The 25,069-nt window shown below is 42.0% G+C and overlaps 1 protein-coding gene across 1 annotated transcript in view; it reads left to right on the forward strand.

Annotated features, from left to right (window-relative positions):
* ARHGAP44 (Rho GTPase activating protein 44) overlaps positions 1-25,069 on the forward strand; it is a 152,789-nt gene that overhangs the window by 61,767 nt on the left and 65,953 nt on the right. Inside the window, exons 2-3 of the mRNA XM_034647283.1 lie at positions 17,372-17,411; positions 17,786-17,890. Of these exons, the coding sequence (XP_034503174.1) occupies positions 17,372-17,411; positions 17,786-17,890 (145 nt within the window). The remainder of the gene's footprint in view (positions 1-17,371; positions 17,412-17,785; positions 17,891-25,069) is intronic.

Here is a 25,069-nt window from a genome sequence, read left to right on the forward strand (position 1 = left end):
AGGCAGGGCAGGGTAGGAGAGGGATGGGATGAAGGGCAGGGGATGGCCGGGAGTGGAAGAATGGGGATAGTTGAGAGGACCTTGAAGAGCTGAATCTGTTGACTCAGAGTGGGATTTTCCAGAGCAGGGATTTTAGATTTTATTCCATGCACCAGGGTTCCTTAGCATGCCTCAGAATCATCTGGAGGGCTGCTGAAAACACAGACTGCTGGCCCTCCCTCCCAGAATTTCTGACTCAGTAGGTCTGAGCTGGTGCTGAAGAATGTACATTTCTAAGAAGTTTCGAAGGGTCGCTGATGCTGTAAGTCTAGGGACGACCTTTTGGCGTGTTGCGCTAAGGCTGTGACGGTGTATATCATAACCTCATTTTCTCATCCAAAAAAAAAAAAATGAGTATAATAACACCTTCTAGGTTTTTAAAGGAATGAGTGACTGAATGAACTATATTTTCTGTATCCTTGATGCTGTGGCATCCGCAACCTCACTGACCTGGCAGATGCCACCCCTCCCGGGGCCAGCTCGTTTCTAGAAATAGCAAACAACTAGCCTGCAAGCACATCTTTGAAATGCAGACCGTTCCAATCCTAAGTCCGTATCTCCACCCCACCTCGTATCAGGCTCCTGCAGTCTAGACACTGTCCTCTGCCTTAAGTCACCCGGGGCCAGGTACTGGATACTTGGGGACCACCCTGGTAGTCCGGAGCCCACCCAAATTAGTCAAACTATCCAGTCCCAAACCTGCTCAGTTGCTTACCTTACCTCCCTATTCCTTTCTATGAAAACTACAACAAAGGCTGTTACCCACACTCTGCCCTTACTGCCTTTGCCCCTTGCGTGGTCTGCCACGCCTCCCAGTTGCAGGAATCTGCAAGCGTACATTTCCTCAAGGCTGTCAGTTTCACGTCGACATGTCTTAACCATATCCGATTGAAACAAATCCTGGATACATTTTAAAACACTGGCAAAAGGCTTGTAAAGCACTTACCAGAACACCTCCCAGGCATTAGGCAGAAGGGTGTTGGGAGGCATCTGGGGAAGGATGTCTGAGATGCAGACCTCAATTCAGAGGATTCAGTGGCAGTTCAGGGCTGAGCACTCTGGGGCTAGCCTGGGACTGTCCAAACAGAAAGGGAGCGACAGGGGCTGCAAAATATTAGTGGTGCGAAAAGAAGAGGATTTGGCAACTTTTTGGGTATGGCCAGCTGGTGACCTCGGATCTGAAATGGCTTGTTAGGAGACTCTCTCTGCTGAAAAGCAGCCTCACTGCTTTGCTCAGGGACTTCTGTAATGGCCGCTGGGGGGGGGTCCTGATTGATTAGCTCTCCATCCGAGTAAGAGTCTTTCTGTGATGAGGCCAGAACTCCCAGGTAGCATATCAGGGGACGTTTCCAGAATCAAGATGTAAATAGTGACTGTTTCCTTCTGCTTCACGTTTCCTAAAGCATATTCGGCACTTGGTGTCCTGTGAAATACAGTTTCATATTTGTATACAGTTGGGGAATAATGGGCTAGCTCACATTAAAGCATTTTATTTATTGCAGGACTTCTCAGAACCTTTAAAATTTTAATGAGACTCCATTAATGGAGAACATAGTATTCGGTGTTTCCTTAACTTAGTTGTCCACAGGACCTTTGTCTTCAGTGCCTTAGGGGCCTTTTTTCATGGAACACATTTTGGGAAATGCCACCGCGACCGAGCAAGCTCATGACAATGCCGATGACAAGATATTTTTGTAGGTGGTGTTGATTGTTCTTCTGAAGTGCATAGCTAGAACAATGCACAATTTTTAGAGCAGTTTGCCAGGGCTCTGTTTTGCTTTAGTCTGTTGATGTAAAAAATAAAATAAAAAAGACATGACTTGTACCCAGATGTCACCTACACAGTGCCTGTCATCCTGTGGAGTGACTCATTCCCTGGAAATGGTTCCATAGTATGCATTGTCTTGATAATGGGTGATGCTCTGTCTTTCATTTACAAGGATGAGGCCAGAAATACCAGGCTTCCTAAAAATAGCATCACCTGCTAACCCACCTCTTCTTCCTGAAGATTACCTTTCCTTGGTCAGTCTGGAATGCTCTGTTGAAATGCCTCAGGAGTGACAGAAGGAAGTCTCTCAGAGGAGTGGAAAATTGGCCTGACTTCCTCGTTCCTTCTGCCTCAGTATCGATGAGTCTTTCCCTCAGTGAAATGTGTTCTAGAATGTTCTTAAATCCCTTGGATCTTCACATAAGTTTATGACTCCAAATTTTTAAGGACAGACTTGAGCAGAATTTATCTCCAGCGTAAGACACTTTCCTTCAGAGGATCAGAACCTGTTGCTTTCTTAACGGCTGTGTAGCGACGGTGTTTTTATTGGTGATTTTAGTTTACGTGTAGTTGATGTGTGAGTAATTGTTCTAGTTCACTGTCTGGATGCCCTGAAACTCAGCTCTGTTTTTTAAGCAAAAAGTAGTAAAAACATTACAGAAAATGTTTATATATGCAAAATGTGTATGTATTAAAAATTATATATATTAACATATTATGGTATATATTTTATGTTTATATACATTGTGCATATCTATGGTATATGATATATGAGGGTATGTATGTGTGTGTATTATTTTTTTAACCGAATATAGAGAATCTGATTGGCATAATTTTTTTTTAAAGATTTTTTATTTATTTGAGAGAGAGAGAGACAGAGCAAGAGAGCACAAGCAGGGAGGAGAGGGAGAAGCAGACTCCCCACTGAGCAGGGAGCCCAACGTGGGGCTCCATCCCAGGACCCTGGGATCATGACCTGAGCCAAAGGCAGATGCTTAACTGACCGAGCCACCCAGGTGTGATGGGCATAATTTTTTGGTTTGCTTTTAGTCTTGTGGGATTGTGGCAATCATTTATAAAAGTTTATGCTTGATACTTAACGCTTGGTTTTTGTTATTTTGTTAAATTATCTATTGTTTAACACCTAGATTAGCTGTTTTCTTACATGTTTTGAAACATTAAGAGAGTCATGAGTGTACTACACAAATTTAGAACCAGCTCACTACCAGTTACGTTGGAGCCACCTGTGTATCCCTCCAAATCCAGTCTATCTTCTTTTTTTGGAGATTAGCATTATTTGAAATTTTGTGATTATCGTCTTGCTTTTCATTTTACTGCATCTATTTTATCCCTTAGTAATATGTTGTTTAGCGGTGTCTGGTATTGAACTTTATGGAAATGGTGTAAGTGTCTTCTGTTATTTATTTCCCCTATTCTACATTGTACTTCCAAGGATCACTATCCGGCTCCCTGCTCAGCGGGGAGTCTGCTTCTCCCTCGCCCCCTCCCCCCTGCTCATGCTCTTTCTCTCGCTCTCAAATAAAGAAAATCTTTTTAAAAAAGTCCGTTTCTTGATTTGTCTCTTTCTCTCATTTTTATCTCTTTGCTCATTTGTTTCTTAAATTCCACGTATGAGTGAAATTGTATGATACTTGTCTTTCTCTGACTGATTTATCTCACTTAGCATTATACCCTCTAGCTCTATCCATGTCATTGCAAGTGGCCAGATTTCATTCTTTTTTATGGCTGAGTAATATTCCATTGCATGTATATATCACATCTCCATTGTCCATTCAACATTTGATGGACACTTGGGCTGCTTCCGTATCGTGGCCGTTGTAAACAATGCTGCTATAAACATGGGGTACGTGTATCCCTTTGAATTAGTATTCTTGTCTTCTTTGGGTAAATATGTGATTACTGGATCATGACGTAATTCTATTTTTAACTCTCTGAGGAACCTCCTTACTGTTTCCACAGTGGCTACACCAGTTTGCATTCCCGCCAACAGTGCACAAGGGTTCCTTTTTCTCCACCTCCTCGCCCACCCGTTGTGTCTTGTGTTGTTGATTTTAGCCATTCTGATAGTGTGAGGTGGTATCTCGTTGTGGTTTTGCTTTGCATTTCCCCGATACTGAGTGGTGTTAAGCATTTTTTCATGTGTCTGTGGGCCCCCTCTGTGTATCTTCCGCAAAATGTCTGTTCATGTCTTCTGCCCATTTTTAAATTGGATTACTTGTTTTTTGGGTGTTGTGTTTTACAAGTTCTTTATGTATTTTGGATAGTAACTCTTCATCAGATATGTCATTTGCAAATATCTACTCCCATTCCTTAGGTTGCCTTTTAGCTGTTTTCCTTCTCTTTGCAGAAGCTTTTTATTTTGATTACATCCCAATAGTTTATTTTTGCTTTTGTTTCCCTTGCTTGAGGAGATATCTCTTGAAAGAAATCGCCACAGCCAATGTCAAACAAGTTACCACCTGTCCTCTCTTTTAGAAATTTTATGGTTTTAGGTCTCACATACACTGAGGTCTTTAAAGCATTTTGAATTTATTTTTGTGTACAGTCTAGGAAAGTGGTCCAGTTTCCTTCTTTTGCATGTAGCTGTCCATTTTTCCCAATAGGCATTGTTCTAGAGACTTTTTCCCATTGGGTATTCCTTCCTGCTTTGTCGAAGATTAATTGACCATATAGTTGTGAGTTTATTTCTGCATTCTGTTCTGTTCCATTGATCTATGTGTCTGTATTTGTGCCGGTTTCCTACTGTTTTGATGACTACAGCTTTGAAATCTAACTTGAAGTCTGGAATTGTGATGCCTCCAGCTTTCCTTTTCCATTTTAGGATTGCTTTGGCTATTCAGGGTCTTTTGTGGTTCCATACAAATTTCAGAATTGTTTGTTCTAGTTCTGTGAAAAATGCTGTTGGTATTTTAACATGGATTGCATTAGATGTGTAGCTTGCTTTGGGTAGTATAGACATTTTAGCGAGATTTATTCTTGCAACCCATGAGCATGGAACGACTTTCCATTTCTTTGTGATCGTCAGTTTCTTTCATCAGTGTTTACAGTTTCCAGAGTACAGGTCTTTGACCTCTTTGTTCAGTTTATTCCTAGGTATCTTATTATTTTTGGTGCGTCTTTATTCTCTATTTGATGGACTTTTTTTCCCCTATTTTTTTTTTAATTTTACAAAAGACCCCACAAAAACAAAAAAACTGCTAGGAATGTTTTGTAAATGTCTCCTGGTAAATGTATAGGGGTTTCTCTCTAGGATAGTGTTTTTAGAATTCTCAGGTTCCAACCCATTAGAGATAATGGAATCAATTTAGTGAGCGTAGTAGAAAATATTAGAGTACATCAGACGTAATAGGAGTAAATATTCTGTATCGTGCTGTTAAAAGATGTTTCTTTTGGGTACTGAGTTTCAGTGTCAAATGTACGAGATAATGACACATTGTTTTCTACAATGCTTTTTAACAATTTATACTCAGAGTGGTGCTTTGTAGAAATTTCCGTTACTCCCTATCTTCACTGTTTGGAATTATCAGACATTTTTGTCAGGGTGACAGATAGAGAATGGTATCTCTTTGTAGTTTGATTTTTATACTCCTGGTTACTAATGAGGTTGGCCATATTTTTATTTATTTGTTAATCATTAGAAGTTTCTCATTTAAGAAGTGCTGGTCTTCAGCCTATTTTTCTATAGAGTTGATTCTTCTTTTTTTCCCCCCCATTGACCTTTGGAAGTTTCTGGTACAATATGAATGTTAATCCTTTGGCAGTTATAGATATATTTTTTACATATATCTTCCTCCATTTTCTGACTCTTTTCAGATTTTTTTCTCAACGACTGTAACAGAAGTGAATTTTTATGTAAACATATTTATTATTCTTCTCTTCTATGGTTCATCTTTTTTTTCCTCCAAAGTCTCATTCCATGGTCAGAAATACAAGACATTGTATTGTATGTGTATTTTCCCAGAAGTTTTAATGTCTTGTGGTTTAAATTTAAGTCTAATTCCTTGGGACTTGGTTTTTGTGCATAGTTTTGGGTAGAACTCTCATTTTCTTTTTCTTTTTTTTGGGGGGGGGGTTTATGCAATTGACCCAGTACTATATATTGAATAACATACCTTGTCTGCAATCTGGGATAACACCTCTATCATCTGTCATTTTTTTGTGTGTGTGTGTGTGGGTCTATTCCTGGACACTCACTTCTGTTCTCATGTTCAGTGTGAACACTGATACAATCCTGTCTTAATTCCTCTTTTAGTAAGTTTCAATATCTGGTAGTGAAACTCCTCCAGCCTATTCTTCCTAAGGATGACCGTGGTTTTTTCTTACGTCTTTGCATTTCCATATAAGTTTTAGATTCGTCTCATTAAATTAGTTTTTTTTTTAAAGATTTTATATATTTATTTCTTTGAGAGAGAGTGAGAGAGACCACAGAGGAAGAGGGAGAAGCAGACTCCCCACCGAGCACAGAGCCTGACTCGGGGCTCTATCCCAGGACCCCAAGATTGTGACCCGAGCCGAAGGCAGACACTTAAACCAACTGAGCCACCTAAGCGCCCCTAAATTACTTTCTAAAAGTCCTTATTTGGAATTTTTATTGAAGTTCCATTGGTATAAAGACAACTGATATCTTTACAAAGTTAATTCTTTCTATCCATAAGTACAGTGTATCTCTCAGTTTGTCTTTGTTAATGTCTTCTAATTTTTTCTCCATAAGATATTGCCCATCTTTTATTAAACTTATTCTACCTTTTTTCTGTGTTAAGTGATTTTTAAAATTAGATTTTCTAAGTATTTGCTGGTTATATTGATTTGTTCTATTGCTCTTACATCCAGCTATCATTCTAAACTTTCATTATTTTTAATGACTTCTATAGATTATATCAGGTTCTTTCTCTTCAGTTTTTAAATCTATTTCAGTTACTGAGCTGGCTAGAAAGTGAAAGTAGGCATCGTTGTCTTATTCTTGACTTTAAGAGGAATATTTTCAACATGTTCCCATTAAGAATGGTGTTTTATAGGTACATTGAAAAAAATAAAGGTAAGAATTTTCCTTATTTTTCCTATTTTTTATGAATGGGCATTGAGTTTTATTAAGTATTTTGTCTACATTGTTGGAGACAGTCATGGTTTATCCTTTAATCTGTCAATGTGATGCATTACACTTGCAGATAGCTAAAGTTAAACCACTCTTGGGGCGCCTGGTTGGCTCAGTCAGTAGAGCGTGGGACTCTTGATCTTGGGGTCTTGAGTTCGAGCCCCACGTTGGGGGTAGAGATGACTTAAAAATAAAATCTGTTGGGGCACCTGTGTAGCTCAGTTGTTAAGCGTCTGCCTTCAGCTCAGGGCGTGATCCCGGCGTTCTGGGATCGAGCCCCACGTCGGGCTCCTCCGGTGAGAGCCTGCTTCTTCCCCTCCCACTCCCCCTGCTTGTGCTCCCTCTCTCGCCGGCTGTCTCTGTCAAATAAATAAACAAAATATTTTTAAAAAAATAAATAAAATCTTTAAAAAAAGAAAAACCACTCTTGCATTCCAGTAATTAATCTGATTTGCTCATAATGTGCTAATCTATTATTATTTTTTTGAGGATATTTGTATGATTGTTAATGTGTAGGACCGGTCTATAATCTTCTTTGTGCATCCTTGTCTAGTTTTGGTAACAAGTTCTACTTGTCTCTTACAGTGAGCTGTATGTGTTGCTTTTTTAAATTCTTTTGAAGAGTTTGTACAAGTCTGGAAAGAAGCAGTAGTTGAAAATTTTCCTGTTAAATACCTTGGTCTCCTTTTTTCCTTGTGGAAAGATATTTAATTACCACTCCACTGTTATTTAAAGGTTTATGGGATTATTCAGACTTCCTATTTATTCTTGAGTCAGGTTGGGCTTGCTTTATTTTTCTAGCTCTTTGACATTTTGTCTGTTTTCAAATAAAGCTGTTAATGATTTTCATTTATCGTAATCTCTGTGGTATCACTGACTATATTCTACTTTTTTTTCCTATTATTGTTTCCTTCTCTCTCTCTCTCTCTCCTGGGTAAATCCTATAGAGATTTGCTATTTTGTTAGTCTTTCCAAAGAATGAAATTTGACTTTGTTGATTCTGTGTTTTTTCTATTTTAATAATTTCTTCCCTTTATTTTCTTCCTTCTCATTTCTTCAGTTTTATTCTGTTTATACTTCTCAAGTATTTTCAGCCTCTCTCCTAAAATAAGCATCTGAGTTTCTATATTTTTGTAAAGTATCACTTTGCTGACAAGTTTGATATTTTAATTGTTGCTCAATTCTAAATATTTTAAGTTTCTAACTCTGTCTTTTTGACCTATGGGCTATTCAGAATTGTTTTAAAGTTTCCAAATCTGGTATGTGTGTTTTTTAAAATTTTAACTTCTTTGGAACGCCTGGGTGGCTCATTTGGTTAAGCATCTGCCTTTAGCTCAGGTCATGATCCCAGGGTCCTGGGATTGAGTCCCACATCGGGCTCCCTGCTCAGTGGGGAGCCTGCTTCTCCCTCTGCCTGCCACTCCTCCTGCTTGTGCTCTCTCTCTCTGACACATAAATAAATAAAATCTTTAAAAAATAAAATTTTAACTTTTTAGCTAATTATTTCAACTTAAATTGCTTTGGGGTGAGAGAACATTGTCTGCATGGCATCTGCCCTTTAGTGTTTGTCGAGATGTGCTTTATAGGCTAATAAGTGGTTAATTTTCGGAAATGAATACTTATGTACATGAGAAGAATTTATATTCTGTAATGGTCAGATTCAGGGTTCCATATGTGTCTGTCAAATAAATCTGTTAACTTATGTTTTTCAGATCCTCTATATCTTTACCAATTTTTTTTTTTTTTGGTGATTTACCCCTCATTAATTAAAAGAGAAACGATGACACTTGTATTATGGTGCATTTTTTAGGGCTTCCCTGAAGTTCTCTATCAGTTTTGACTTATATATTTTGTGATTCTAATCGGGTACATCCAAGTTCAGAATTCTTATAGGCTCTTGATAAGGTAGGCTTTTTTATTATATTGGGACCTTCTCTCCTTAATAATGTTTGGTATTTGGTTTTTGGTTTTGGGTGTGTTTCTTTGTTTTTTTGGTTTTTTTGGGGGGGGGGTTTCCTCAAGGTCTATTTTGGCCAACAATAATATGATATTAATTAAAAATAGCCTGGTATGTGTTTTTTTCTTCTTTTTCTCTTTAATCTTCCCAATTCTTTATGTTTCAGATAGTTTTTGGAACTAGCATGGAGCTAGAATTTTTTTATTTTATTATTTCTCAGCTGAACATCTTTAGTTTTTAACTGACATATTTAGTCCATTTTTATTAATAATATATTTGAACTGGTGTCTGCCATTTTACTTCGTGCTATTTTTTCCTTTTTTCCTATACGGTTTCATCTACTGCTGTCTTTTCCCCTTGTTTTGATTCATTGAATTTTTACTGTGGATTGTGATGCTGTTTTTGTATTTTTGCCTCTATTAGTGTGGAAGATACACAGTCTATTTCTACTCTTAGTGCTGCCCTTCAAATGTTTATCATGTTTTAGCCTAACAAAATCTAAATGATCACTTTACCTCCTCTAACCACCAGTACTGGGAGCTTTAGAATACTTGATTCCCGTTATCTTCCCTCCTTGATTTAAACTATTGCCTATTATCTCAGTTTTCTTTCTTTCTTTTTTTTTTTTTAAGATTTTATTTACTTATTTAACAGAGAGACAGCCAGCAAGAGAGGGAACACAAGCAAGGGGAGTGGGAGAGGAAGAAGCAGGCTCCCAGCGGAGGAGCCTGATGTGGGGCTGGATCCCAGGACTCTAGGATCACACCCTGAGCAGAAGGCAGACGCTTAACGACTGCGTCACCCAGGCGCCCCTCAGTTTTCTTTTTAAAAAAGTTATTTTTTTCAGGGGCGCCTGGGTGGCTCAGTTGGTTAAGCATCTGACTCTTGATTTCGGCTCAGGTCATGTTCTCAGGGTGATGAGATCAGCCCCGAGTTGGGCTCGCTGTTCAGTGGGGAGCCTACTTATCCTGCTCCCTCTGTCCCCCCCCCACTTGTGCATGTGCACGTGTGCTCTCTCTCCCTCTCTCAAATAAATAAATAAAATCTTTAAAGAAAAATTATTTTTTTACCACTTTAAAAATTTGCACAAAGTAAACCTCACTTTTTCAGTGCAGTTCTTTGAGTGTTAACACACGCGGATTCCTGTAACCACCACCCACAAACAGGGTATGGGGCCGTCTATCACCTTAACCAATTCCCTTTGTAGTCAAACCCTTCCCCACCCCATTTGGTGTCCCTCACTGCTCTGTTTTCCATCACTGTCCTTTTACTTTTTCCTTCCACTTTTCCATGTCCTGTAGATGGAGTCATTCAGTATGGGTGTAACCTTCTGAGATTGGCTGTTTTCATCGAGAGTAACGTCTCAGAGATCTGTTCGATTGTGGCACGCCTCAGTGCCCCCATCCTGTTTATCGCTGAGTAGTGTTCTCTTGTTAATCTGTTCACTTGTTGAGGTTTGGGTTGCTTCCAGCTTTTCCTCGTTGCAAATAAAGCCGCTGTGAACATTGATGAGATGTTGTAGGGGTATGTGTATAACATAAATTTTATTTATGCTAGGTCATATGGCAAGTGTATATTCAAGTTTATAAGAAACTGCCCAGCTGTTTTCCGTAGGGACTTTACCATTTTGCATTGCCCTCAGCCCCCAGCCATATGGGAGAGTTACAATTGCTTTACAGCCTCTCCAGAACTTACTATGGTGAGGTTCGATGTTTGTTGGTGGTGGTGATATTATTTTTGCTACCTTAATTGCGTTACCTCATTTGGGTATTAATTTGCATTTTCCTCATGGATAATGTTGAGAAGTTTTTCCTGTGCTTATTTGCCATCCATATATCTTCCTTGATAAAGTTTCTGTTCAGATTTTTTGCCCATTTTTTTAAAAGATTTTATTTATTTATGTGACGGAGAGACAGCCAGCGAGAGAGGGAACACAAGCAAGGGGAGTGGGAGAGGAAGAAGCAGGCTCCCAGCAGAGGAGCCTGATGTGGGGCTCGATCCCGGAACGCTGGGATCACACCCTGAGCCGAAGGCAAATGCTTAATGACTGCGCTACCCAGGCGCCCCTTTTTGCCCATTTTTTTAATGGAATTTTTTTCTTATTGTTGAGTTTGAAAGTTCTTTACATATGCTGGCTATAATTCTTTTGTCATGTATCTGATCTACAAATATTTTCTCTTTCTGTGGGTTGTCTTTCCAGTTTTTAACCCTGCCTTTTGTAGAGCAAAAGCTTTTAGTTTTGATGAAGTTTAATGCATCAATTCTTTTTCTTTTCTGGATCATGCTTTTGATGTCCTATCTAATAACTCATCACCTAACCCAACATCAAAGATATTTTCCCATATATTTTCTTCAAAAGTGTTAGAGTCTTATGTTTTATACTTAGGTGCGTGAACTATTATGAGTTTTTATACGTGATGTGAAGGATGCGTCAAGGTTCATATTTTTTTTGCATACGAATATTCAGTTTTATAAGAACAATTGGTTGGAAAGACCATTTTTCTTCCTTTGAATGGCCTTTGCACCGTTGGGGTAAACCAGTTGATTATATTGTCCAGCTCTTTCTTAATTATTCTGTCCTATTGCTCTTTTTACCACCCATACTCTTTTGATGACTTAATTTTAAAGAAGTCTTAATGTTAGGTAGTGAGTCCTACAAATTTATTTTTTCTAGAAATTATTCTAGATCTTCTTCCTTTTCAGTTTTGTATTGATTTTATATTTAGTTTGGCTGTATCTACAAAAAATTCTGTTGAAATTTTGATTGGGACTGCATTTAATTGATAATTTTTGAATACGGATATCTTTATTATGTTGCATTTTCCAATCTACACAGTATGTGTCTCCATTTATTTAGAGCTTCTTTGATTTGTCATAAGCATCTTGTAGTTTCCAGCATACACCTTCAATACACATTTTGATAGATTTTTAGGTGGGTATTTTGGTTTTTAATCTCAGGATTCATGTGTTTATTACTAGTATAAGATGTAACTTTTATTTTTGTATGTTTACCTCATGTCATACAACCTTGTCGAACTCATTTGCTAGTTTTAAGTATTTTTTTCCCTGTAGATTTTTTGGCGTTTTCTACATAGACAATAATGTCATCTGTAAATAGGGACATTTCAGTTTGTTCCTTTCAGATCTTTTCCTTTTTGTTTACTTTTCTTGCCATATTGCACTGACTCAGACTTGTGGCATGATGTCAGATGAGTGTCAAAGGCAGACATGCTTGCCTTGATCTCTATCTTAGAGAGCAAAACATCTAATCTTTCACCATTAAGTGAAGTGTTAACTGTAGGATTTTTTTTTTTGTTTGACTTTGTGTTTTGTTTTGTTTTGCAGATGTTATTTAAGTTGAGGAAGTCCCCTTCTGTTTCCAGTTTTGAGAGTTTTCACCAAGAATGGGTTTTGAATTGAATTGCATTGTCAACTGCTTTTTTCTGCATTGATTGATAGGGTCAGGTTTTTCTTCTTCAGTATTTAGTATGATGGATTTTACACGGATTGATTTTCAAATCCCTAGAATAGTATCCCTGGAACAAGCCCAACTTGGTAATGGTGAAAAATTATTTTTATATATTACTGAATTCTATTTCATAATGTTTTGTTAAGGATTCATACACCTATATTCACGAATATTAGTCTATAGTGTTTTTTTTTTTGTTTGTTTTACTGTTCTTTGTCTGGTTTTGGTATCAAAAGAATACTCCCTTCATAAAATGAATTGGGAAGTGCTCCCTCTTCTTCTGTATTCTGGAAGAGATTGGGTAGAAGTGGTGTTAATTCTTCTTTAAACATTTGGTAGAATTCTTTTGTGAAGGCTTCTGGACCTGAAGATTTTTTGGGGGGTAGGGGGACTTAATAGTACAAGTTCAGTTTCCTACCAGTTATAGGACTCTTCAAATTGTCTATTCCTATTGGGTATACTGTGGCAGGTTGTGTTTTTTGAAGAATTAGTCCATCTCATGTAAATTGTTGCATTTACATGTGTAAGGTTGTTCGAAGACATTTAGAAGCTTATAGGGTTCTGTAGTGATATTTCCTGTTTCACTCCTATTAGTGGTAATAATATTGATCTTCTCTTTTTCTTTCTTTTCGGTTGTGTTACAGTGTATTTCAGTTGTCTTGGTATATGTTCCATGAGCCCTGGAAAAGAGTGTGTATTCTGCTGATGTTGAATGGATTATCCTATAAATGTCAGTTCAATTCTATTGGTTAATGGAGTTGCTGTGTTCTTACTTACTCTTCCTAATTTTTTTTATCTAGTTGTTCTGTCAATTGTTGAGAGGGGGGTTATTGAAGTCTCCAATTATAAATATGGATTTGTCTTCATCTCCTTTTAGTTATATAAGTTCTTCACATATCTTGTAGTTTTGTTGTTTAATTCACCTACATTTAGGATTGCTGTGCCTTCTTAGTGGATTGACCTTTTATCATCATATTATGCTCCTTTCTGTCTCTGGTCATTTTTTCTGTATCGAAATCTTCATATGTTCATATAGCCACTCCTTCTTGCTTCTGACTAATGTTTACATGGTATATTTTTTTACAATTTTACTTTCAGTCTACTTATATAATTATATTTGAAGTGAGATTCTTGTAGACAACATATTTTTTAAAGGTTTTATTTATTTGAGAGAGAGAAAGTGGGGGGGGAGGGGCAGAGGGAGAGGGAGAAGCAGACTCTCTGCCAAGCAGGGAGCCCCACTTGGGGCTCAATTCCAGGACCCTGGGAACATGTCCTGAGCCAAAGGCAGATACTTAACCTACTGAGCCACCCAGGTGACCCTAGACAACATATTTTTAATCCATCTTGCCAATCTCTGTCTTTTACTTAGCATATTTCGGCCATTAACATTTAACATAAGTCTGGCTATCTTAAGGGTTACGTCAACTTCATTTTTTGTTTTATGTCTTTTTTTCTGTTTTTCATTGTTTTGTTTTCTTTTTCTTTCTTTCTGGGTTAGAATACATTTTGATTTCTCTGTAGCATTTTTCAGTGAACCACCTTGTGTAACTGTTTTAGCAGTGGGTCTAGGCATTACACATACATAGTTTATCACAGTCTAGTGGTACCATTATTTTACCAGTTTGAGTGAAATCTAGAAACTTTACTTCCTTTTATGTCCTTTTACCCTCTCCCAATTATAATATAGTTGTATTAAATATTTCCTCTACATATATTTAGAGCCACATACACAGTGTTATAAATTTTGCTTCAGCCATCAATTTAGAAGATTCAAGAGGAGGGGCACCTGGGTGGCTCAGTCGTTAAGCATCTGCCTTCGGCTCAGGGCATGATCCTGGATCCCTGGGATCAAGCCCCACATCAGGCTCCTCCACTGGGAGCCTGCTTCTTCCTCTCCCACTCCCCCTGCTTGTGTTCCCTCTCTCGCTGGCTGTCTGTCTCTCTGTTGAAAAAATAAATAAAATCTTAAAAAAAAAAAAAGGTTCAAGAGGAGAAAGAAGACTATTTTATTTACTATTTTTGATCACCATGGTTTGTTTTTTTCCTTCCTGGTACTTCAAGGTCGTTTCTTTTACCATTTATTTTGGATTGTTTGTTTTTTTTATTTAGAACTTCTTTAGTAATTCTTTAAGGCAAGACAGCTGATGACACATTTTGTTAGTTTTCCTTTATCTGAGAATATCTTGATATTTTTCATTCCTGTAGGATATTTTCATTGAATATAGGTTTGTAGGTTAGCAGTTCTTTTCTTTCGGTTCTTAAAAACTGGTGTGCCACTCATTTCTGTCCTCTGTTTTCTCACCAGAAATCTTCTGTAATTCAACTTATTTCCCATATGTTAGTAAGGTATCATTTTTGTCTCTCTGCCTTCAAGACAAAGGTCTTTAGTTTCAGAAATTTGACTGTGAGTCTTGGTGAGGACTTCTTTGTGTATATCCTGTTTGGATTTGCTCAGCTTTTGCCATATTTGGGGAATTTTCAGCTATTATTCCTTTGAGTACTTTTTCAGCCCTACCTTCTTTTCCCTCTTCTGGGACTCTGATGACATAAATATTTAATCCTCTGTGATAGTTTCACAGGTCCCTTTTGTTTGTTTGTTTGGTCTATTTTTGCTCTGTTGTTTAGGCTGGGAAATTTCTCTTGTGCTTTCTTCCAGTTCACTGATTTTTCCTCTGCTTTTTCATTCTAGAGTTGAACTTGTCCCCCAGGATTTTTCAATTTAGATTATTGTATTTTTCAACTCTAAAATTTTCATTTTGTTCTTTTTTTAAAAACAGATTTTTAAAGATTTTTATTTATTTATTTGACAGAGAAAGAGAGGGAGAGGGAGAGCAAGCACAAGCAGGGAGAGTGGCAGGCAGAGTAAGAGGGAGATGTGGGGCTGGATCCCAGGACCCCTGGATCATGACCTGAGCTGAAAGTGAATGCTTAACCAACTGAGCCACCCAGGCATCCCCATTTTGTTCTTTTTTAATCTTCTGTTCTGAGACTTTCTGTTTGTTTTGTTTTGTTTCAAGTATGTTCATAAATGCTCATCAAAGCATTTTCACAGTGAATGCTTTGAAGTGTTTGTCAGATAATTCAAACATCTCTGTCGTTCTGTTGGTATTTATTATCTTCATTGAATTTGAGATCTTTCAGATTCTCGATATGATACGTAATTTTTTTATTGAAACTTGAGTATCATATTATGAAATTCTGGGTTTTATTTCAACTTTCTCTCTTAGCTGATTTTCTCTGAAATCATTCCTGCAGGGGAAGGGAGAATTCTGCTTTGTTACTGCCAGGTGGAAATAGAAGTCCAGGTTCGCCACTTGGCCTTCACTGGCTCCCACTCCCCCAAGATGGTGGTGCTGCTCATTACTGCTGGGTGGGAGTGGGAATTCTGGCTCCCCACTGGGCCTTCACTGATACCTCCCTGACTGGGAGGGGTGGGAGTAGTTCATTATGGCTCCCCACTTGGCTTGCCTTGATGCTTGGCAGAGGATGGTTTTGTTACTAGTGGATGGTGGCGAAAGTCCTGACTCTCCCCTGTGCCTTCTGTTACACCATCTCCACAGGAAGGGAGAGGGATGCTTTGTCACCACCAGGTGAGGGTGGATGTATGGACCGCTCGTGTGGTTTCCACTGTTAGGGCCCAGCAGTGACAAATGTTTCAGCTCCATAGTCAGGGATCTCTGATGCTACACTGGCCAAGAGGATGGGAGGAGGTTGGGTGCCTTGTTAAATAGCCTGGCAAGGGTGGAAGTCTAGGCTCCCTTCCCTGCATTTGCCGCTATGAGTGGGGTACGATAACAGTTGGGGTTTTTTGTGGGGTTTTTTTGTTTGTTTGTTTTATTTGTTTGTTTTTTCTGTAGCATTTGGCTCAAGTGAACAGTTATTGTCTATAAACTTTTTCTATCTTGTCAGGTTGCTTCTTTCCTGAACCTTTAGCTACAGGGACCTGGCTTTTGTTGGGCTAGTTTTGGCTGTTCTCACTGGTATTTCAGTTCACAGCTTCTAAAGGACCACGTGTGGAATATATGAAGCAAAAATGCCCACCACGCCATGCCATTCATCAGATCTCATGGTGCCTTCTGTCCACCTTACAGAGTTTTCTTGTTTTATACCTAAGGTCCCAGGGTTTTGTTTTTATTTAGTGAGGGGGAGGAGGTGAAATGTGTTCACTCCATCCTCCCAGGAGCAGAAGTCCTTACACTCATATTCAGTGTATCATTTGTTCTTCAATATTTCATACGTATGTCACAGTCTTCGATAATTCTGGTCATTGAAGTTCTCCAGGCTCTCCGTATGTTGTTTCTTCTTTCTCTGTACCTTTAGTGTCGACAGTTTGTTTTCAGGGGAATTTGCAGTGTATATGTGTCAGTGTGAGAAGGAGAGACACAGAGAACACACCTATGCGAGAGAAATCATTGCCTGAACCTTATCTCTGAGATTCTCTAGACAAGAAATGGCGAGTGCTTTGCTCCAAGGAAGAGTCTCATTGTCCCCGGATGTGATGCAGGGGCCCCTTCAGCCTGTGTCCAAGTTCTTTCTCGGAATGTGTGCATCTCAGGTTCAAGCCCCCCACTTTGTGGTGGGGGCGCCTAACACGTGGTTGCCACATCTCCTTGGTGGCATTTGTGTTTGTCACCAGAACTGTGTTTTCTTCTTCTTTGCTGTTTGTTGATCCCTGCTCAGATTTCTGTTCTTTTTACTTGCTTGTTTGGGGGAGGCCATGGGGTACGGGTTGGGGAACATGCTTAATTCTGTTACTTAAAAAAAAATGTCTGGAAAGAAAGGAACGTGTTTGCTGTCCTTCATCCAGGTTCCAGTCTCTAGCAGAAGTGTCTACACAGGATCTTGTTCGCCAGAGGACTTACGGTTCCCCGTCAATCCCAGGATTGTCCATATTTTCTCTCATCAGAAATCTCTGCTGCTCACGTCTGTTTTTCTGGTCTCACCATGAACAGAGACAGTGGGGAATAAGAATGAGACGGTGTTCCTTATTTTTACTAATATGTTTCTCAATGTTCTCTTTAGGGCAGAAAAGACGGAAGTTCTGAGCGAAGACCTTCTTCAGGTAAGGTCTTCACCAGCCCCTCGCATACGGACACCAAATACATCCTCCCACTGCAACTGGAGCCATTCCCAACGCTGTTTCAACTGCTCAGGCTGCTCCTGGTGTGATCTCTGTAGACGCAGCCTTTCTCCTTTACCTAAGAGTTTTCGGGAGAAGTGGCAGTCACTTGACTACGGGGTTCACAGAGAGCCCCTGAGTCTGCCATTGCCCCCTCCCCCAGTTCTCCTGCATTGGGTGCTGCCTCCCCAGCAATGCTTCTCCCTGCAGAGCACGGGCCAGACTCCCCTCCCACGATCGTCCAGACCGACGACCCCACTTCTGCTGACCTTGCCCTCGCCTGCGCGGTGACGCGCCCCCCACTGCTCTTTCTGCAGGTGGAGAAGCGCCTGGAGCTGGTGAAGCAAGTTTCCCACAGCACGCATAAGAAGCTCACTGCATGTCTCCAGGGCCAGCAAGGGGCTGAGGCCGACAAGCGTTCTGTAAGTGCCTTCCTACCCCCGGCCCCCCGGCAGCTTCACCCCTGGAGGACAGTGGACCCACTCCCGGGGCCTTGTTTGGTGTGGCTATGTCTCATCTCTCTGGCCATTTCTGTGTCTGTGAGCTGACAGGTGGTGTTTCTGTGGTGTGGCAGCCCCTTTCCACCTCTTGCTGCCCCTTAACCTGCCTGAAGCATCCCCCACCCTGAGCAGGCAGGACACGGTCCCTCTCTTTGTTTTCCCTGCACTGGGGTAACCAGGGCGTGCTCGGGAGTCCACCGTTAGGGAGGCTGAAACCTGGGTCTTGTCTCTGCTTCGGCACACTCGTAGATTCCGTGTGCCTTCATGGTACCATAAGAACTCACGGAGAAAATTACACTGTGGTTTTGGAGGTGCCAGGTGACCTAGGATGACCCTGGGAAAATGATTTCCCCTATAACGAAATAGTTAGAGAGAGCCTGCCGAATGAAGATGTCCCCATCTTTGTGTGTAACCTACATTAGTACTCACAGGACTTCGTGTATTGTGATTCTTTCAAGCAGTCCTTGCCGAAACCGGCATCATCGCTGGCTCACTTTCCCTCCTGACCTCCTGCCCCTCCCCCAACTCCCCCAAAGCTTAAAATACATTCTTACATGTTCCTTTGGCTTCATGACAAGGGATCTGCAATGTGGGAGGTTGTAATCCTCCTTGAGTTGAGAGCCAACACGTTTGGTGTCTGACTGTCTCTGACCTGGAGTCACTGTTGATTTCTGCTTCCCAGTGGTCTCTCTGAGCCCCCCCCCAGCCCCCCAGCCCCCAGCTCCTGTGGCCTCCTTTCTAGTGACGGTCACGTGGTGTGTCCTGATGCTTTATCCCAGTCTCATGCTGCAGTGAGCCCGCTCTGCCTGCCCTGTCCGTCATTCTGTCCTCTTCCCAGCCCTGGTGTCATCTCTCTTAATATTCCCAGCAGCAGTCTCTTACGGGTGGTTGAAATGAAACGTGCACGGGTTTGGAAAATGTCTATGGAAGTACTGTGTATATTGGGAATTTGAGCAAGGGGAGCCTGACCAGTCTAAAGGGAGAGTCTGCAGAATTGTTTGGGAACGAAAGACCCATTCATTAAGCAAACATCTAAGGTGGGCTCCAGGAGATAGATGTTTTGGGTGGGAGCCTGCTGCCAGGCCTGGCCGTGACCCACGTCCTTCCATCTGTTCTAAGAAGTACTGTTTCTTAAAATAGCTAGTCTACAATACAGAATAGCTTAGAATCAGGAGTAGCAACTGAATGTTATCGCCAGAGGGTTGAAACTGGCCTTTGGTGTTGGCAACTTGGTGACTACTGGTGTTATTTTTTTCTGAGATAAAGTAAAATTGCCTAGATGTGTCGGGTTTGAATTGAATGGAGGGTCTTGCAAACTATATCAGTTACGAGGCATTTGGCTCCCTACGTCTTCTAAGAGATAAGATATTAATAGAAAATTTGGTGAGGCCAACAGGTCAGGGGATCATTGGCATAAAAAACGTAAGTTTGATGGTGGGGGGGTGCACCCTGTGTCATGTATGGCCACACGGGGTCACTCAGGATAAAAGGAGGAAAATGCGGGCAAGAGACATGAATGTGCTTTCCCTGGGAGGAATGGATGAGTCAGGATAAACAGCCTTAGGATTGGCTTCTTTGAGAAACTTCAGTAGGCTCTCGTCCCTAGTTGTCTGGTACCTGGCCCCGAGGGGGGTTAGGGCAGGTGGACAGTGGCCTGGGAATGAGAGCCCCACAAAAGTGGTAGTTGGGGTATAGGCTGAGAATTGCTTGGTTTTCATTTGACAGGCACGCTTATGGGTGACTTGTTGACTCTCTCTTTGAGAATTGGCTAAGCCTGGCAGAGACAGCCTCTCCAGGGTCAGCAAGACACCAGCCTCAGAATACAAATAGAAGACATAGTTAACATGCTGATTAATTGTGACTTCAGCCAAAAGGCACTTACTTTATATCACTTCACGAGATGTCTGAAATAGCGGGACCCGAGGTGTATTCATCAGCTTCGGGTCAGTGGTTCTGCTGTGTTCCGGCTCCTCCCAGTTATAATGTGGCTGCTGCAGCTCCGGACATCACGTCTTCACATAACTGCATCACAGGCAGAAAGCGTGAGGGTGGTAAGAGGATGAACTATCTCTGTATGCTTTTGTTGTTGTTTTTATCAGGGAGATAAAAGTCTTTCCCAGAAGAATTTCTGGTATGTGTCCCTGCAAGGGAGGCTGAGGAGGTGAATACGTGTCGGAGAGAAACAGGTTTGCCCTGGCTGGCTGTGAGGCACCTGCTGGGAAGCGCGCGACCTGGCTTCTGTTGGCAGGGAGGGCGCGCAGTGGCTGTGGTCAGGCCCTGAGGGTTGCAGCCACATGAATACAGTGACCACCAGGCGAGCTGGACACCCATGGGGTTGACCTGGAGGAAGTCTGTGGGGAAAGGGTGCTCAAGTAAGTACAGGTCAGTGATCTCCCCGCACAGACTTCATGTGTTTGATTGGGTCAGTGATTTCTTGTGCTGATCAGTCTTTTCATGTCCTCATAGGACTGAATATAGGATCCAACTGAAAAGAAAGTCAGAGAGCTGTTTTAAATATTTAACAGCCACAGATCGGCAGGAGAAAAATGTCCATGGCCACGACTCAAATACATTTTTCCGGGTTTTTTTTCTAAAGTAACACATCAAGGGATTTAATAGGAGACGTGACACTTATTAATGGCCTCGCCTCGGGTACCGAAATATGTACTTGGCTCTTTGAGATTATTAGGTAAGGAGATGTGTCAAGATCTAAGGAACAGGCGAAAAGAAAAAGAGATTAAAAGTGAGAAACTTAAAAGTCAAAGGGGGAAAGTGGGGGTGAGGGAAGTAATGAACAAATGCAAAATGGGGAGGTTGGGTGTGAAGGGAGGGTCGAGAGGTGAAACGGATGGGGGCCAGATGGGAGGGGGGTGGGGGGACGGGTGACATGGGTGGGAGGGGAGTGGGAGGTACCAGCTTCTGGTTCTGGATTGGATAAGTCACAGGGATGAAAGGCACAGCACGGGGAATATCATCAGCTAATTGTATTGGTGCCGTACGGTGACAGATGGCAGCTGTGCTTACGGTGAGCAGAGCCTGCTGTGTATGCAGTTGTTCCATCACTACCTTGTACCCCTGAAACCAGTGTGGCATTGCCTGTCATCTCTACTGAAGTAGAGAGAGAGAGAGAGAGAAAAGGTCAAGAGATGGTCGTTCTCTGAGGGAATGAGGCCAGCTAAAGCAAGCAAGTGGAGTCCGAGCATCTCAGAATGGGAAGGGGCTCTAAGAGTGTCCAGGCAGGGGCACCTGGGTGGCTCAGTTGGTTGTGTCTGCCTTTGGCTCACGTCATGATCCTGAAGTCTCGGGATCGAGCCCCGTGTTGGGGTCCCCGCCCAGCGGTGAGTCTGCTTCTCCCTCCGCCCCTCCCGCCTTCTGGTGCATGCTTGCTTTCTCTCAAATAAATAAATAAAATCTTTATATATAAAAAAAAAAAGAGCATCCAGGCAGTGTTTGGCATTTTGTTGGAGCACACGGCGGGTTGCCGCTCCTTGTCACTTCTTTTTAAACAAGCTCATTAGCCCTTTAGCAGTTTAGCGCAGTTTCCAGCACCAAAGCTTTTATCATATGCCTCTAAAGGTGTGGCTGTAAAAGCTGGGGCTGGCTGTCACGTGGGAGTGGACAGAGACGTGGAGTTTTGTGGCCTCAACCTGAGTGAGCGGAGCAGGGTTATTCCTTGAGCAGGGAGTTAAACTGGATTCCTTCTGTGGGGTGGAGAATAGAAAGGATGCTACTTAGGTTACCGTTTTGCTTCCTTTAGTTCCAGGCTAATCGCCAGTTAATTCATCAGTTTTTAAGACCACCAGCGTAAGGAAAATGTGTGGTGTTTCACCATCCTTGCGTTTCTTGTGGGGAAGTCACATTCAACAAATACACCCTTAGCGGGAGACCTTCTCCACCTTCCTCACTAAATACTTGGAAAGCGCCACGTCCGCCACGCAAGGCGGTGCATCCTCCAAGTGCTGGGCAAACCCAGCGGGATCCCTGTCCTCTGGAAGCTCACGGTCTTCCAGGGATGCAGCCGGTACACGGCGCCATTAGTTCCTCAGCTAAGGTTTCAGGGGGAAGAAGAAGAGCTCACTAGGAATCAAATAGTAGGTTTCTGTGAGGACGTGGCCTTTAAGGGCCGCAGAACGTAGTGGCAGCCAAAGGGGAGACGGTGCTTCTAGGACATGGGGTGACAGGTGCAGAATTTTCAGAGATGGGAAGGAGTCAGGGACATCTTTGAGAGACACGAAGGTGGCCAGTGACTAGAGTATGAACAGCAACAAGGAGAAGGGCCAGAGATGGGACTGTGGGGACCCCATCGCACCTTAGAGGCCATGGTAAGGATTCAGACTTTATCCCTAAGAGCAGTGGGAGCCAGCGTTTTTAATCAGGAGGGGCGTGGTCCGATTTATTAGCAATTGTGTGAAAAATGGATACGTGGGGGTTGAAGTTATGGTGAAAGTAAGAGACAGACAAATAGGGGAGCCATCTAGGTGAGATGCATTGGTATCAGGGAAGAGGGAGAGAAATCAGCAGACGCGGTAGATACACGATGTAGAGCGTGCAGGACTTGAGTCGATGTGGGGGTGTTAGGAGTGCAGAGGGCTTTCAAGGTCTCTGGCTTGAGCGACTCTTAACTCTGTAAGATTTGATGAGATCATCGAAGGAGACAAATGGCCTTTGAATCAAGAGCCGCAGGACCTGCAGCATTTTAAGCCCTAACAGGAGTTGGATTTAGCAAAGAAGGCGGAGCAGTCAAGAATAGTACGGGAAATCTGCCCCTACTCACTTCTAACTTCCAGACATCGCCCTGTATTTTTCTCTTTCCACACCCAGACTTTCAGAAGGTCCCAACTGCTCTTCCTCCAGACAATTTCCAGTGGCTTCAGTATTTGCCACCCTTGTCCATGCAAGCATCCTCTCTGGCCTGAACACAGCCATTCCTGGCAGGTCTTCGGCTCCTCCTCAACCCTGTCCCCTTCATAATCCATTCTCTGCACCAGAGATCAGATGGCGCCACCTTCCTGCTGAAATCCCACCCAAGGATTCCCATTGTAGAATCTAATTTCAGCTCCTTATCTTGGCCCTTGGACCCTCATGATACGCCTTCGCCTGCATGTCTGAGCTCGGCTCTTGGTCCCACCCCCGTCGTCACTGTCCCCACGGCACTGACCTGTCACAGAAACCAGACACGCCCACAACTTTTTTCTTTTCTGATTCTTAGCCCTGAGGTTCTCAGGACAGGCTCCCCTTCCCACCCGTTTGTTTCCTCCCTCCCCCAATCACATCGCCCCATTTTATTTTCTTTAGAGTGTGTATCATTATCTGAAATGTTGGTGATCATTCCCCGTCACTGATGAGTTGAGCTCCATGGGAGCAGGGATCTTGTCTCTCCATCACGGCTGTATTTTTAATGCCTAGAACAGGGCTTGCCACAGGGTAGGCAAGGCTAAAAATACATTCGTGTCATGAATGGATGGCCCATGAGTATTTTAGGCACAGAACCTGCCGAATGTGTCAGCACTCCACTTTGAATCTTTCCTGTTCTCTACAGAAGCAATTTAGCATAATGATTCTGCGTTTAAGCTCTGGAAGCTTGACTGCCTAAGATTGAAGCCCAGCTCCCCTGCTTCCTGACTATACCTGACCTTGGGCAAGTCCCATTAGCTCTGGAGGCCCTGGTTTCCTCATTTGGGACACGGTAATAACAGTAATGAATTTCTACCCAGTAAGATTGTTTGAGAGTTTGGTGAGATAGCCCATGTAAATGCCTAGAATGATGCTTAGTGTTTAATTAAAGAAATAGAGCCTACTGCCATTATCATGGCCTCACTGTTCAGCTGAAATGACCATGGGGAGCTCCTGACCCTGAGCAGCACATCTGGGCTGTGAGTTTTGGGGAGTGAACCCCAGGAAAGCTACTTGCCTGGGCTTGGAATTAGAAGAGAGTAGATAGCAGTTTTCAGAATTAGAGGGTACGGGGTGTGTGTGTGCGTGCACGTGTGCATGCACATGTGCGTGTTGGGGAAACAGAGTGGATATTAGGATTAGACTTTTTGTCTCTGAGTCATCCTACAAACTGTGTTGCTTGTGCCAGAGATATTTTAGAGAGAAGAGTCATCTCAGAAAAGTCAGATGGACAGCTTCCAGACCCTGGAACATTCTGTCTTCCCTAACCTTAATTCTTCAGGTTCTATCAGTGCTCTCGAATCAGGGGAAAGATTATTTTAATACCTTCCCTTTGATCTGAAGAATCGCTGGCCGGGATGAAGCTTGCTAAGTCAAGTCTTTTTACCCAGGCACTCATATCTCCGTGAGCATCATGTGGCTGTCAGCCTAGATCCTTGTTCATAGAGGGGGACCAGTTTCAGCTGCTTTTGTAGATCATTGGGCAGTTTAATCCTTCCTTATATCCTTTACATGAAGAGAGTCAGTGTCCTTATCCATGAAGGTGGGGATGAGCAGACTGGGGGTGGCGGGGAGAAAGCAGATAATACCTCGGGTATAGACAGCCATGAGGTTCAGTAACGTGCCTGCCATCTACCGAACCCTCAATTTTTCCTTCGTCTCAGAGAATCTCTTTAGAAATAAGAGTAATTTGTAGTCTGTTGTGGATGACAGTTCATTGACTTCTCTTCTGTCATCTTTGATTACAGGCCATCACAATCCCCTTTTTGACAACATGAAGGTGTACTGCCTTGATTTATTTCTTCCTTCCTCTTTTTGCTTGGTGGCTTCCTTCTCACTCCTTGATTTCGAAAGCATCTATACAAATAAAGACAAATCATTAATTTCCACCAAGGTTTGGCCCAGTTAACCCCCCTCACTCCTGCCCTTGGAATCCCAGCACACAAGTTCACCCTCAGCTTCTCTTCTAGAGTGGATTCATTCTCCTAGAGTCACCTGTGCCACGAGCACAGACCCTGGGTTGTGACAGTTACACCATCAGTGGAGGACTTGTTCAAATAAATTTTGTCATCTTCATTCTGTGATCTCTGTGGCCATTAAAAAAAGAAGAAGAAAAATGGACCAACTCTGTGTGTCATGATGGGAAATGACCCAAGGGCTATCTCTAGGAAAGCAGGGCGCAGAGAGGTGGACATAGTATGCAAACAT

The sequence above is a fragment of the Ailuropoda melanoleuca genome, chromosome 17, assembly GCF_002007445.2.
Source record: "Ailuropoda melanoleuca isolate Jingjing chromosome 17, ASM200744v2, whole genome shotgun sequence".
Taxonomy (NCBI): domain Eukaryota; kingdom Metazoa; phylum Chordata; class Mammalia; order Carnivora; family Ursidae; genus Ailuropoda; species Ailuropoda melanoleuca.